The sequence below is a fragment of the Callithrix jacchus genome, chromosome 15, assembly GCF_049354715.1.
Source record: "Callithrix jacchus isolate 240 chromosome 15, calJac240_pri, whole genome shotgun sequence".
Taxonomy (NCBI): domain Eukaryota; kingdom Metazoa; phylum Chordata; class Mammalia; order Primates; family Cebidae; genus Callithrix; species Callithrix jacchus.
Genome location: NC_133516.1, coordinates 39,946,295 through 39,959,485, shown reverse-complemented (window position 1 = coordinate 39,959,485; position 13,191 = coordinate 39,946,295). Strand labels below are relative to the sequence as shown.

The 13,191-nt window shown below is 47.8% G+C and overlaps 1 protein-coding gene across 9 annotated transcripts in view; it reads right to left on the bottom strand.

Moving 5' to 3' along the window:
- The window catches only part of FLNB (filamin B), a 170,475-nt gene that overhangs the window by 15,430 nt on the left and 141,854 nt on the right, over positions 1-13,191 (bottom strand). For 5 of the 9 annotated variants that reach the window (XM_002758479.6, XM_078351285.1, XM_002758481.6 and 2 more), the window contains 9 exons: positions 12,378-12,506; positions 11,461-11,634; positions 10,096-10,254; positions 9,597-9,800; positions 8,454-8,606; positions 8,230-8,352; positions 5,042-5,308; positions 4,060-4,197; positions 2,616-2,731 (listed from right to left, as the gene is read on the bottom strand). In XM_002758479.6, the coding sequence (XP_002758525.2) occupies positions 2,616-2,731; positions 4,060-4,197; positions 5,042-5,308; positions 8,230-8,352; positions 8,454-8,606; positions 9,597-9,800; positions 10,096-10,254; positions 11,461-11,634; positions 12,378-12,506 (1,463 nt within the window). Of the gene's footprint in view, positions 1-2,615; positions 2,732-4,059; positions 4,198-5,041; positions 5,309-5,895; positions 5,966-8,229; positions 8,353-8,453; positions 8,607-9,596; positions 9,801-10,095; positions 10,255-11,460; positions 11,635-12,377; positions 12,507-13,191 lie in introns of all 9 variants that reach the window. The other 4 variants (XR_013527402.1, XR_013527399.1, XR_013527400.1 and 1 more) reach the window with 1 other exon arrangement.

Genomic DNA, 13,191 nt, shown 5'->3' with positions numbered 1-13,191 from the left:
TGGGCATGGTGGCACACACCTGTAGTCCCAGCTACTTGGGAGGCTGAGGCAGGAGAATTGCTTGAACCCAGGAGGCAGAGGTTGCAGTGAGCTGAGATCGCACCATCTACACTACAGCCTGGGTGACAGTGCAAGACTCCGTCTCAAAAAAAAAAAGAAGCAGATTCTGATCCAGTGGGTCTGGGACAGAAGTTCCCAAGTGATGCTGAGGTCCTAGAACTGGCCCAAGAACCACATCTTCATGGCAAGGCCCTAAAGCTACACTGTCTAATTTAGTTGTCACCAGCCACATGTGGCGATATATACATAGATTTAAATTTAATGCACTTATATAAAATTTAAAAATTTAGTTCCTTGATTCCTCTGGCCACATTTCGGATGTTCGCTAGTCGTGTGTGGTTAGTGGCTACCACGCTGCACAGCGTAGATGTGGAACATCTCAATCACTGCAGAACCTGCTATTGGACTGTGCTGCCCTGGGAGTATATAGACTGGGGAGGGAGGACAGAACACAGAATTAGAGTCTTTGATAACCAGATCACTCCCATCCCACCTCCACCCCAAGTGCCAGCCTACCCCAATTTTCTAAAAAGTCTCAAAAGCAAGACAAAATGATACATGCCTCTCTTTGCTAACCAGCACCAGATTTTGCTGCGTGGGCCTCCACAAAAATCTCTGATCGATAATTTACATATCACTCAGCATCAAATGACCCAGGAAGAACAGAGGGCAATGCTGATGAACACGCCCCCTCCCGCCACAGCAGCTGGTTACAAAAGCTTGAGAAACAGCCTGCTGTGCACTTACTGAAACATTTATGACCCAGCTATGCCGAGAGGACTCTTCAGAAAAGTTTCCTGGAGAGGATTTTTCCAAGCGAGCTCCTTTTAGACAGAATCGTTTACATTACCTGAATCCGGATGCCACTAAATCCTCAAGAGGGAGATAAACGCCTCGGAAGATCGGAAAGAAATCTTCGAGATGCATGAGGCCAGCTCCTGCCCTCAACAAGTGCTAGGTTTATCTCCCTCCGTAGGTTTTAGTTAAGTTGGCCACAAAAGACACTTCTGCTAAGAAGCCTTTAAATGAAACACAAGAAAAACATCTATACCACAGTCACCAGTTAGGACCCTTGGTATTCTCTGGATGAGGCCGCTTCAATGTGTGGACTGTGAGTCTGGTTTGGGTTCTGTTTGCATCCCTAAATGAAAGACCAATGTTTGGAATGACTAGAGGGATCCCAATTCCCCTCAGAATACGATTAGAATCTCAAATGTAAACCATGCCTATGGAACTAGAGCCAACGCCATCATAAATCTTAGGCATCAGATTGGATTTTAATCAATCCAGTATTTTCAAGAACTGGGGGCAGGCTTAAGGCTATTTAGAAACCCTTACCCAGAAATCATATTTTGGGGTTTTATTATTATTTCACAACTTAATTGCTACTCCCAGTTCAGACACCTAATTGTTTTTCAGTGTCCTGGGCAAAACCCCACAGGCATCCATGCTGATTCTTAGTTTGGCTGAAGATGCTGGTGCAAGCTTGAATTAAGTGACCTGTTTAGGATGAGAAGTGCTGGCTCTCCTGGTATCCTAATGGGATGGACTATGAAACTATGTGCCACAGTGTCAGGTGGCAGAAAAAGAGGCTGCAGTTAAGGGCACAGGTTCTGGTCAGGCACAGTGGCTCATGGCCGTAATCCCAGCACTTGGAGGCCGAGGAGGGCTGATCACCTGAGGTCAGGAGTTCTAGATCAGCCTGGCCAACATGGTGAAGCCCCATCTCTACAAAAAATACAAAAATTAGCTGGGTGAGATGGCACATGCCTGGAGTCTCCGCTACTCAGGAGGCTAAGGCAGAAGGATCACTTGAACCCGGGAGGCAGAGGTTTCACTGACCCAAGACCATGCCACTGCACTCCAGCCTGGATGACAGAGCTAGACACCGTCTCAACAACAAAAAAAAACAAAACCAAACAAACAAAAAGCACAGGTTCTGGAGCCACACAGCCCCTACACTGCCTCATGCTAGCTGGTTCCCAGTGGACGAAACCTCCTTGCACCTCTGTTTTTCCATCATCAAAATGGGGTCCAAAGAACCTACTTGTCAGGCTATTGCAACAATTTACTGAAGTAACACTGATAAAGCTCTTAACATCGTTCCCTGCACACTTATGATACATAAGCCATGATAAAATAAATTGCAATTGGCTTTCTTGAGGGAAGGCAGCCAACAACAGCAGGCTGAAACATCACTGCACTGTTATTTCTGTTTCCATTTTGTTTTGAAAGCCCTTGTTATCCCTTAACCAATTATTAACAGGCTTCCTTTGTTTCTCTTAAATAAACCTTTAAAAACAAACTTGTCCCCAAATGTTAAGGTGTGTTGTTGACTGTAGCTTTGTTTTCGCTTGTTCCAAGTGTCATCTGCCCTAAGTGTATGGGAAGTTGACTCTGTCACAGGAAAGCTCCCCCAATGACTAGGTGACATTTGTGGTCAAAATGCGAATAGGGGCCTCAGCACCTAAGTGGGCATTGAAGCGGTCTCAGGAGCCCAGGGGTCTCACTGGTTGGCCTGCAGCCAAGGAGATGGATGCTTCCTTGCGTCTCACCTGAAGGCTCATAACAGTGAGGCGGCGGGCGTCGTCAGAGGGCGCGATGACCGGCACCAGGTAGGGGCTTTCTGGGATGTGCTCATCATTGAACTTGATGGACACCTCGTAGTTACCTATAAGGACAGAAAAGTCCCATCATGTCAGAGACTCTGGACCCAGAGTGGCCTCTTGCTTCTCACCAAGGGCTACAATGTCTTCGGAGAGACCCAGCCCTCCTCAATGTCCAAAGTTGATTGGTTGAGGGGGAGCTGCCTGGCTGAGGCTGGGCCAATATGATTTCCATAGTGGGCAAGGCCAAAGACTCTTAACCGGGGGCCCACAGGGTCCTCAAATGGCCTGTGTATCAAATTCAGGAGATAGATGGACTTGAATGGGAAAAAAACTAGATTTTAATTTTCACTAACCTATGACTGAAATTTACCATTTCTTTTCTTCAGAAATGTTGACAAGGAATAACAGTATAAGTACATGTGACTTATATCACCATTAAAAATCATAGATGTTGGCTGAGTGCGGTGGCTCACGCCTATAATCCCAGCACTTTGGGAGTCCGAGGCAGGTTTATTACTTGAGGTCTGGAGTTTAAGACCAGCATGGCCAACATGGTAAAATACTGTCTCTACTAAAAAATATAAAAATTAGCTGGGAGTCGGGGCACATGCCTGTAATCCCAGCTACTTGGCAGGCTAAGGCAGGAGAATCACTTGAGCCTGGGAGGTGGAGATTGCAGTGAATTGAGATCACGCCACTGCACTCCAATCTGGCCCACAGAAGGAGATTCCATCTCAAAAGAAAAAGATGTTTTTATGTTATCTTATAGTTTTACAGATATTTTGACTTATGATTTTCACTTATTATTTTGATGACAGCTAATATACTGGCACCAAATCTTATGATTTAATGTATTAACGAAGATATGCATGTTTCTGTGTTGTATATCTGTTCTTGTAAGATTTTGGTAACTGTATTTTAATATCATTAATTTCCTTTATAGTGTGTGACATATTTCATTTTATGTGTTTTAAAACATTATCCCAAGAACAGGCCCCATAGGCTTCACCAGATGGCAAGAGTCAATGGCACACAAAAGGTTAAGAACTGCTTGAGGGAGCTCAGATGCCAAGGCCACTCTTCTGGGGCAGCCAGCCAGGGTAGCCATGGGTAGGCAGACAGAGGCTGGCCAGTGGAAAGAATGAAGCAATTGAATGAAAGCACGAAGCAGAGAGGCTAATGGAGAAAGGCAAGAGACAACCAGAGCAAGCATTCCCACCCTTTGGAGGTCAGGCTGTGTATCTTGCAACTGGATTTCTAGAAGGCTCTCCCATATGCCCATACACATAAATTCCTCATTGACTTTAGCAAATTTGATGAATTTCTGTTCCTTGCAACCTAACCATGTTTAAACAAGGAAAATGTCTTCATGCGACCCCTGAATACATACCAGGCTCTTGGGCAATATAAGACACACCGCACGACCCATTTTTATGGTCATCGAATGTAATCTCGGCCTTACTGGGGCCCTCAACAGCGATAGAGAGGCCTCCAGCACCTGCTTCCCGGGTCCAAATGCTGAACTCAGCTGAGAGCAAAGAGACACCTGGTTAGCGAGTAAGCCCTGCAGAACACCTGCCCCTCTTCCATTCTTGCTCAAACTTGCAGTGCTAGGTTTAGTTTGTTGCAAGCCACTTCCTCTTTCTCTAACCCCAAGCAGAACCCAAGCAAGGTCGATCGATGAAATTTCCTAAGCATCACTAGTGATAACTAAATTCGTAAGACACTGGAGTCCTCCGAATACATCTTAACCAGCCGGTTGAAGTGGCTCATGCCTGTAATTCCAGCACTTTGGGAGGCCAAGGCGGGAGGATCACATGAGCCCGGGAGTTCAAGACCAGCCTGAGCAAGATAGTGGGACCCTCATTTCTAACAAACAAAAAAAAAAAAAAGAAAGAAAAAAAGAGTATCAAATAAAAAGTTTTAAAAATGAATACACCTTAACCAAGCCAGAAAAGATGAGAATGTTCCATTTTTTTACCCACACAGCTTCCCACCAGCAGCAACCACAGAAAAGAATGCTGAGTCAGTTTTGTAGCTTTCTAGTGTGTTTCACAGAACATCAGCCCTGCGAGATGCTCTGGAAACAGTGTTACTCTGCTCCCCAGTGATAGACTCAGATGCACACTAAGAAGTTACAGGCTCCAAGGAGGCTCCCAGTGAGAAGCCTGTTTGGCTTTACGTTGGTGAGCAAAGTTTAGTCACAAAATGTGCCAGACTTAGTCATAGATGCCTTGTTTTAAAGAATGCCCCTTAATGCCACCTATCAGAAGTCTTCTCTTTAGAACAGGGCAAAAAAGTACGTGGGTGCTCACACTGTCTGGGCTCAATTCATATTCTTCCCAAGTGAAAGAGCTGCTGGGAATGCTCACCTGGGACTCCCGCTTCTCCTCTCTCCAGGCCAGGGCCTCCTGCCCGCACCTTGTGGGCGCCTCCTTCACCAAGTGGCCCCACAGTGAACTGGAAGGGGCTGCCAGTGACATGCTGCCCACGATACTTGACGCTGACCGTGTGAACGCCCATCTCCTGGGGCACAAACCGGACGCAGTGCGAGTTCTTCCCCATGGGCACAATCTCTGCCTCCGTCACACGGCCAGAGGGGCTGGTGACGTGGGCCGACATATCACTGCTGTTGATTTCTGAAAGAGGGAGGGAGGTTGGGAGAGAGAAGAGGGTTAGGGTAAGGGCCTGAGGCAAGGCAGGACATGCAGGGCAAGCAGCCTAGAGCAAGGTGTGTGCAGCCTGGTGGACGAGGGGTGCCCAGGATTCCTTCCCTTCAGGCTGGGTGCCTGCCCTCCTGTGGACAGCATGGAGCAGGCAGGGCCCTTCAGGCCACCCATGCTAGGGGCACTGAGACTTCTTGCCAAAGGTGACATGGTCATCCATCATGCATACACAGGCTCCTTTCCACGGTAGGTAAGTAAGAGCCATCATCCCTTACTGTCAAGAAGCTTTGCCATTTCTTTTAGGCAACAAGACAAAGTTAGAGAAAAAGGTGAACATATGTCAGTCCCAATGGCAAAGGGGAAACCATGCGTGAGCAAAGCTTTGAGCAAACCAAAGACCAGGGGCCGCACTTTCAGAAAAGCAATGCCTTGGGTCACCAGCACTAGGACACAAGACCACATCACTCTATGTGAGCTGCTCACGTCATGCCAACGACTATGCCTGCACTGCCATGGTGAGGCCAGGTGGCTGCATGCGGGGCACGGAGCACTGCCATCACCTAGAGCCAGTATGAAACTGCACCCTCCAGCCCCACAGGATCTGGGCAGAGCAGCTCATGACTCTGACCCCTGAGGACAGAAAAGGGAAGGGAGGTTGAAAAGAGGGTCACCCGTGTTATGAACTGAATGTACTTGCCCCTCCAAAATTCAAATATTGCAACCCTACCCCGCCAATGCGATGGGATTAAGAGGCAGGGCCTTGGGGAGGCAATTAGGATTAGGTGAGGTCATGAAAGTGGAGCCCCTGTGATGGGATCAGTGGCCTTGTAAGAGTCCAGACAGCTTGCTCCCTCCACTCTCCACCGTGTGAGGATACAGGGAACACTGTTGGTCTGCAGCCTAGAAGAGGGCCCTTACCACACTCTGGCCACGCTGGCCCCTGATCTTGGACTTCCAGCCTCCACAACTGTGAGGGATACAGTTCTGTTGGTTGCCACCTAGTTCAAGTTATTTTGCCCAAACTGACGAAGATGCCCCGCAAAACCTGGGTCTGGAGGACTTCTGAAGTTAGTGAGCCATCCTCTATTCTCAGAGGAGGGGATCTCCGTAAGGATCATTTGGGTAATGAGGGGAAAATCGAGCCTCACCCAGAGTCATCTGGTACTAAGTAACTAAAAGAATAACAAAATGGCCAAGAGCTGGAAGAGATTTAAGAGAAAGGGAAAACGTCCATACTGCACAGATACTTGATAGTTCCTCAAGAAACAAATAAGCAAAGAGAACGGAACAGATATTTTGCAAAATGAGAAATGTAAAAGCAAATGAAAAGAAAACACAGTACACATCACTAGCCATCAAAGATGTGCAACGGAACACTGGATGCCATATTTTTCCATCAAGTTGGCCAAAGTGAGAAGGAAAGACAGCACCAGGGCTGGTGGGGGAATATGGAGAAATGTGGAGGGCGGTCTGCCAAGGCGTGGCAGCGTCTGAAATACACCAGCCCAGCCCACTCCTGGGCATCCGGCCCATAGCTTGAGCACAGGGTGGTGGATGTCAGAGCAGCCCTGACGATGGGGGCCGAGGCAGAGATGAGTGTATGTGAAATGACGTTTTATACATCTAGACATGAAAAGGAATCTCTTTTTTAGTATCACCAACAGTTCCATTGAATGAAATGGCATTTTATCAGGGTCATGAAAGAGATAAAGTGGATATCTAATTTTTTTTTTAAATGGAGTCTTGCTCTGTCACCCGGGCTGGAGTGCAGTGGCACAATCTTGGCTCACTGCAACCTCTGCCTCCTGAGTTCAAGTGATTCTTGCACCTCAGTCTCCGGAGTAGATGGGATTACAGGCACCCGCCATCATGCCCAGCTAATTTTTGTAGAAATGGGGTTTCACCATGTTGGCCAGGCTGGTCTTGAACTCCTGATCTCAGGTGATCCGCCCACCTCGGCCTCCCAAAGTGCTGAGATTACAGGCGTGAGCCACTGCACCCGGCCCAGTATAGCTCTTGTTAAGTAATCATGTCTCAACTCTACAGTAATGAGGCTTTTACCACATTCTGATGTGACCTGACATTGATGTGACTACACAAGAAGAACCCGTCATCTAAAGCCAAGAAGGCGGAGTCAACAGCTAAGCGACATGTTAGGAAGGATGGGGACGCAGCGTAGAAAGACGGCCCCCTCTCCAGAGCTCACAACATAAGCTCCATCTGAAGATGATTTAGATTTCCCTTCTCTGTAGAATTTGGGCAAGTCCACAGGACATGTCAACTTCTGGGCAGAGGAGCCTCAAAACTTTCACTCCCAGTGGCTTCTCTCTAGAAGGATTTTTTTTATTATAGAAAGACCTTGGGCCACATTTCAGCCAGACCGTGTGGCCTGTTGACTGGCTAATTGGGGTCCATGAGGAACAATTTGCCGCCAAAGGGCTAGCTGGGGCCCAGCTAGATCTGCAGCCCAACCTTCGTTCTAATTTCAGGAATGAAAGAGAAATCCTAGAAGGGTGCTGCTGGGCTGCCACCTCTTAAATACTTCCAGACACTGGCATCGGCAAGGCCTGTTCTTTCACTGACATGATTCTATTTGACAGATAGTAAATCTAAACATCTAAAAGCATATCTTTGTTTCCCCCATGTGCCACAATAAAGCAATTTTTATTTGGAAGAGGAAAAAGGTAGCGAGGTAAACAGATTTATTTTTCTTGGACGAGCCTCTGTGAAGATAAACATAGAAGAAAATAATGAAATGAAGTGAAATGAAGATGTCAGCACAGCCGACTTGGATACTATGCTGTGGGCCATGCCTGAACTTGGTTCTCAAAGGCACCCACTGCCCTAAGGGTCGGAGCCAAGGCTTCCCCACCCCACTAGTCCCCAACACCCACCTGGGATTTTCAGGTTCAGGTCGCAAATGCTCCCAACAGTAGCCACGGACGGGGCCCGACTGGTGCGGGTGATGCTCTCTTTGACTCTTCCCTCCCCGCTGATCTTCACGGTAAATGGGCTCCCTGTAAGACCCAAGAAAGCTCCTGTGAGCAGCCCAAAGGCCAAGGCACAACATTTTCAGAAAACCCAGGCATCCCACCTGAGGGGAATGGAACGCACATACCAGGCACGTGCTCGTCGGCGAATTTGGTGGAGACGATATAAACTCCAGGCACGGTGGGGAAGTAGGAGACTTTGCAGGTACCGTCTTCCAGGTCCTCTGTCTGGATGTCCACCTTGCTGGGGCCTTCCACCGCCAAGGATATGCCACCATAACCTGCAACACAGCAGCCCCAGGCTGTTCTGACAGCCTCCTCAGGAAGGGGGAGCCAGATGAATGGAAAAAGGACATCTGATCCTTAAGGTTCCATCTATTTCTACATAGCAGAAAGAAAGTAAATGGTGGCCTTGTTTGTAGAGCCCAGGGGGGATGAGTAGGTTAAGGGCCCTGAGAAGTCCTGTAGTGAAATAACTTGCTGAACCTGATTTTGACCAGAGAACCCTTTCCTCAAGGGTATTTACTAATATCCCATAGAGAACGTGTCCTGTGCAAACAGCTGCGGAGGACATTCTGCCCTCATGTCTCCAAGAATGGCACATACCACCTCGGGGGTTTATCCCCAGCCAGACCTGAGATTCTGAATTTTTAAACAGCCCCTGGTTGCCTCAACTAGGTCAGTAGACTGAAAGAGTTAACAGGGAGTATCTTCCAACCAAGACCAGAAATTCTCCAGCCCTCTCCCCTGGGCTAGAATTTGTCTAGGAGTCACCAGCGTGGCCATCCCTCAAGAAAGCTGATGACTGGAGGCATTGGGGTGTGACCAGCTTGGGAGAGATGAGTCTAACTCAAACCATCTCCAAGAGAGAATGGCAAGAGATGCCTCATTTCCACAAAAGCTCTGCTTAGATGACCGTGGTCTTGGCCAGCTGACCCAACATCCTTTGCCTGAACCCTGGGGAGCTGAGAACAAAGGTGGCAGATCAGATGGGAAAACAGGGAACTTCGAGGTGTCGTGGCTCTGGGTTCAGATCCTAGTGCAGAGAGGACTCTAAACTTTGCAAGCCTCAGTTTCATCATCTAAAAAATCAAAGACAATCTCATTTCACCCATGGTCATGAGGCATAAATGACAATGCAGGGAGAAGGACCTACAGCTTGAAGGATACTCATAAAGGAAAAAGGAGTTGGTAGGATGAAAAGATGAAGCCGACTCAGCAAAAGAAGTCAGTTCCCACAAGTTCTGGGCCTCTCCCCTGGGACCACAGACCTGCATCCCTTGTGTCCACGATGAAGTCAGACATCTCGAAAGTCCGGCCTTCTGACAGGCCACGGCCATAGACTTTGGCTCGGCGGGCATCACCAATCTCGGACTGGACCACCATTATGGACACGGGGCTGTTGGCCACATGGTTGCCATTTTTCTTGATGCTAACCAGGTGTTCACCCACTTCCCGGGGGATGAAGGAGATGCCTGGACCAGAGCACAGATTGGGGTTTGTAATGGGATGGCAGAGAGGAAGCAGGAGAGAGACACACTCTCAAAAGTAGAAATATGACCCTTTTCCTGACATCCAATAACCCAGAGCATCTCAAAGTGTTGATATCACCATACAGAAACACGCTTGGATGTTTATCATGCGTGTGACCCAGCAGGTTTACCATATCACACTCCATTGTGCTACCAATTTCCCAAGAAAGGACTGCAGGAGTCCCTGTCTCCCACCCAAGATGTCCTGATTCCAGCCAGGAAGGGTAGCCTAGCTCACCAATGTGGTTGTTGGGCAGCCTCTTCAGGAGACAGGGTTCGTCTCGGCCAGACGGGGCCTTAATGCTGGCCGTCAGGCTGCTGAGGTCAGTCTCACTGATGTCAAGCAGGAAGTCAGCGGCCGAGCCCAACTTCACCTGGGAGCACCGCCTGCTGTCATCTGGGAAACAAACACCCCCCCCAAAAGGACTCCCATTACATGTGGTCACCCCAGCTTCCCAGAGCTGCCAAGCCATATGCCATTCACAGATGAACAGGCAAGAACTAATTACACAAAGCTGAGTGAAAAAAATGGGCCTTGGACATGGAGTAGACCCAATCAATGAAGAGTGACGGGATTCATGCCTGCGTGCAGCAAAGACAGAGTGCTGGCAGGACCCAGAGACCTGCGTCCTCACGGACCACCTTTTAAAGAAATCTTTGGGCCAGGTGCATAATCCCAACAGTTCGAGAGGCTGGGGCAGACGGATCACTTGAGGTCAGAAGTTTAAGACCAGCCTGGCCAACATGGTAAAACTTCATCTCTATTAAAAATACAAAAATTAGCTGGGTGTGGTGGAGGGAGACTGTAATCCTAGCTATTCGGGAGGCTAAAGCAGGAGAATCACTTGAACCCAGGAGGTGGAGGTTGTGGTGAGCTGAGATCAGGCCACTAAATTCTAGCCTGAGTGACAGAACAAGACTTTATCTCAAAAATAAAATAAAATATAGGAATCTTTGGTAGTTGAAGCCACCTTGTACCTGCCTGGCATGGCCATGGGCATTTCTCAGGTAAACAATAACCACATTCCACACAGTACTACCGGCTGCTTCACAGACAGGTCTAAACACTGTGGGGATAGGAACCCTGCCTTGTGCATCATCCTTATAACCCACTGAAAGCATAACCTGAACACAGCAAGGTGAGGAGCATGGGCTTAAGAATTTGATAACCTGGATCTCTTCACCCACATGCAAACTTGGCTACACCACTGCTCTGCAAAGCCTGTTTTACCATCTGTAAAAGGGATAGCAGAAAATTTATCTAGTAGTGACGCAGAAAGGCATCTCTGAGCTCATGCACTATTGTAGTAAGTATGATTTGAATACTCCATCTGAGAGCTTTCTCTCTGCACACTATAGTCACACTGGCACGGTAACAGTGTGCTCCAAATACTAGCTCTTGCTTTTTCCTGGGTTATCAGCAAGGAAAGAATTTAGCCAGCCCAAAATTGGACTTACATCCCTTGCTCCTCCTCAATGAGTCTCCGTGAAACCTAAACTCAAAGAGATGTCTAGCCTGCTGCCTGTGGTCTGATAAGGAGGGTAGCAGTCAGGGGCAGCCATACTTCTCATTAGGAAGCCCCCACAATCCAGACAACCCTACCTGTGATCTTGGCTGTGAAGGGGCTGCCAGGGATGTGCTTGTCATTGTATTTGACCAGAATGCTGTAGTCGCCTGGCAGAGTGGGCAGGTAGGTTACTGTGCATGTCCCATCTTTATTGTCAATGCAGCTGATTTCTGCTTTTGAGGGGCCTTCAATAGCCAAGTCCAGACCACCTACAAGTGGGAACAGGGATGAAGGGGTGTTAGGGAGAGTTTCTTTAAGAGTATCCTTGTAACAACTCATCCAGGGCAGCCCTGATTCTGGGGACAATGGACTGATGCACTCCACGTGAGCTGTGGACAAAGGGGCATATGTCAGAACAAAGCAGTCCACATAGTAAAAACATCCATGGAGAAGAAATCCCAAATGTCTGAGTTATTCACTGGCGCCCTCTCTACTCTCAGGATGCATGGGATGAGAAAGGGAAGGAGCCTGGCATGTCAATTACACATAGGAGATGGTGGGAGCTGGGGGGCAGAGGTGGACTGTCCCTGCCCATCAGGCACTGGCTGCCATCATGGAAATCTCATTAGAACCACAGATTTTGGAGTCTTCATGAATACCATGGGGATGGGCACAGAGCTTTATCAAAAAGAGCCACTCAGTAAGTCATGTGGTCTTGTGGATACATGTGCAAAAAGAACAAAAACATCACCAATCAAAACATACTTAAATTCCAGACAAGTCACATAAAGTATTTCATAGCATGAATCTGATTTCAATTAGAACACAAAGGACTTCAAAAATGTCTGGTCTGGGTAGAAAACAAAGCAGCTCTACAGAAGAAACAGATTTATACAAGAAAAAAGACAAGACAAATACTACCATTCAATTGTCTCATTTTTAAAAGCCACCCTGGAACCTTACCCTCTGAATGGAAGGCTGGATGCTTATAAACATGTAAACCACACAGTACCTTCTCCTGCATCCTCCGTGACGATGGTGAAGGTGGCAGTTTTGTTGGCCACTCCATACACGAGGCCTGGACCATATGCAGAAACGCTTCCACTGTTAGGGTAGTTCACGTAGAACTGGAGTGGGCTCTCTGGGTTACAAAGGACACAAACAAAATGGTGCTCATTAAGGGGTAAATGAAGACCTCAGACAACCAGCATCTTAACACTCACCTGTCCACAGGTTTGGTGCCTCCTAAGCAGAGGCAGAGACAGAAAGAGATGCAGGTGTACCCACACCCCCATCCTAGGATACCAGAGAGGGTCTATGCAGTATCATTCCTTCAATCACAACGTAAGAAAAACAATTCTGGAGGCTGCTCCAAACAAGGGAGGGGGCTAAGGTAAGGTAAGCCAGCTCAACCTGACAAATAAGGAAGAAACTTCTGCACTGGGTGGTGAAAGGACCCATGGCCAGAGGGAAGGTAAGTGGAAAGGGCTTTTGGAAGCTCATTTGCCCATGCCACTCAAAATGCAAGGAGTCAACCCCACAGTGGTCTTCCCCACCCACCCCGACTCCTAGCCCCATGTCAGCACTTTCATTTCTGCAGTGTTCAGGTACATATGAGGACCAGTTAAATAAATGTGGATCCACTCATAGGCCAGTGAGGAAGACCTGTATTTACTAACTTGAGAAATTATCCATAATATGATACATTAAAAAGAAAATAAATGATTGGGCGTAGCGGCTCACCTGAGGTCAGGGGTTCGAGACCAGCCTGGCCAACATGACAAAATCCCGTCTCTACTAAAAATACAAAAATCAGCCAGGCATGG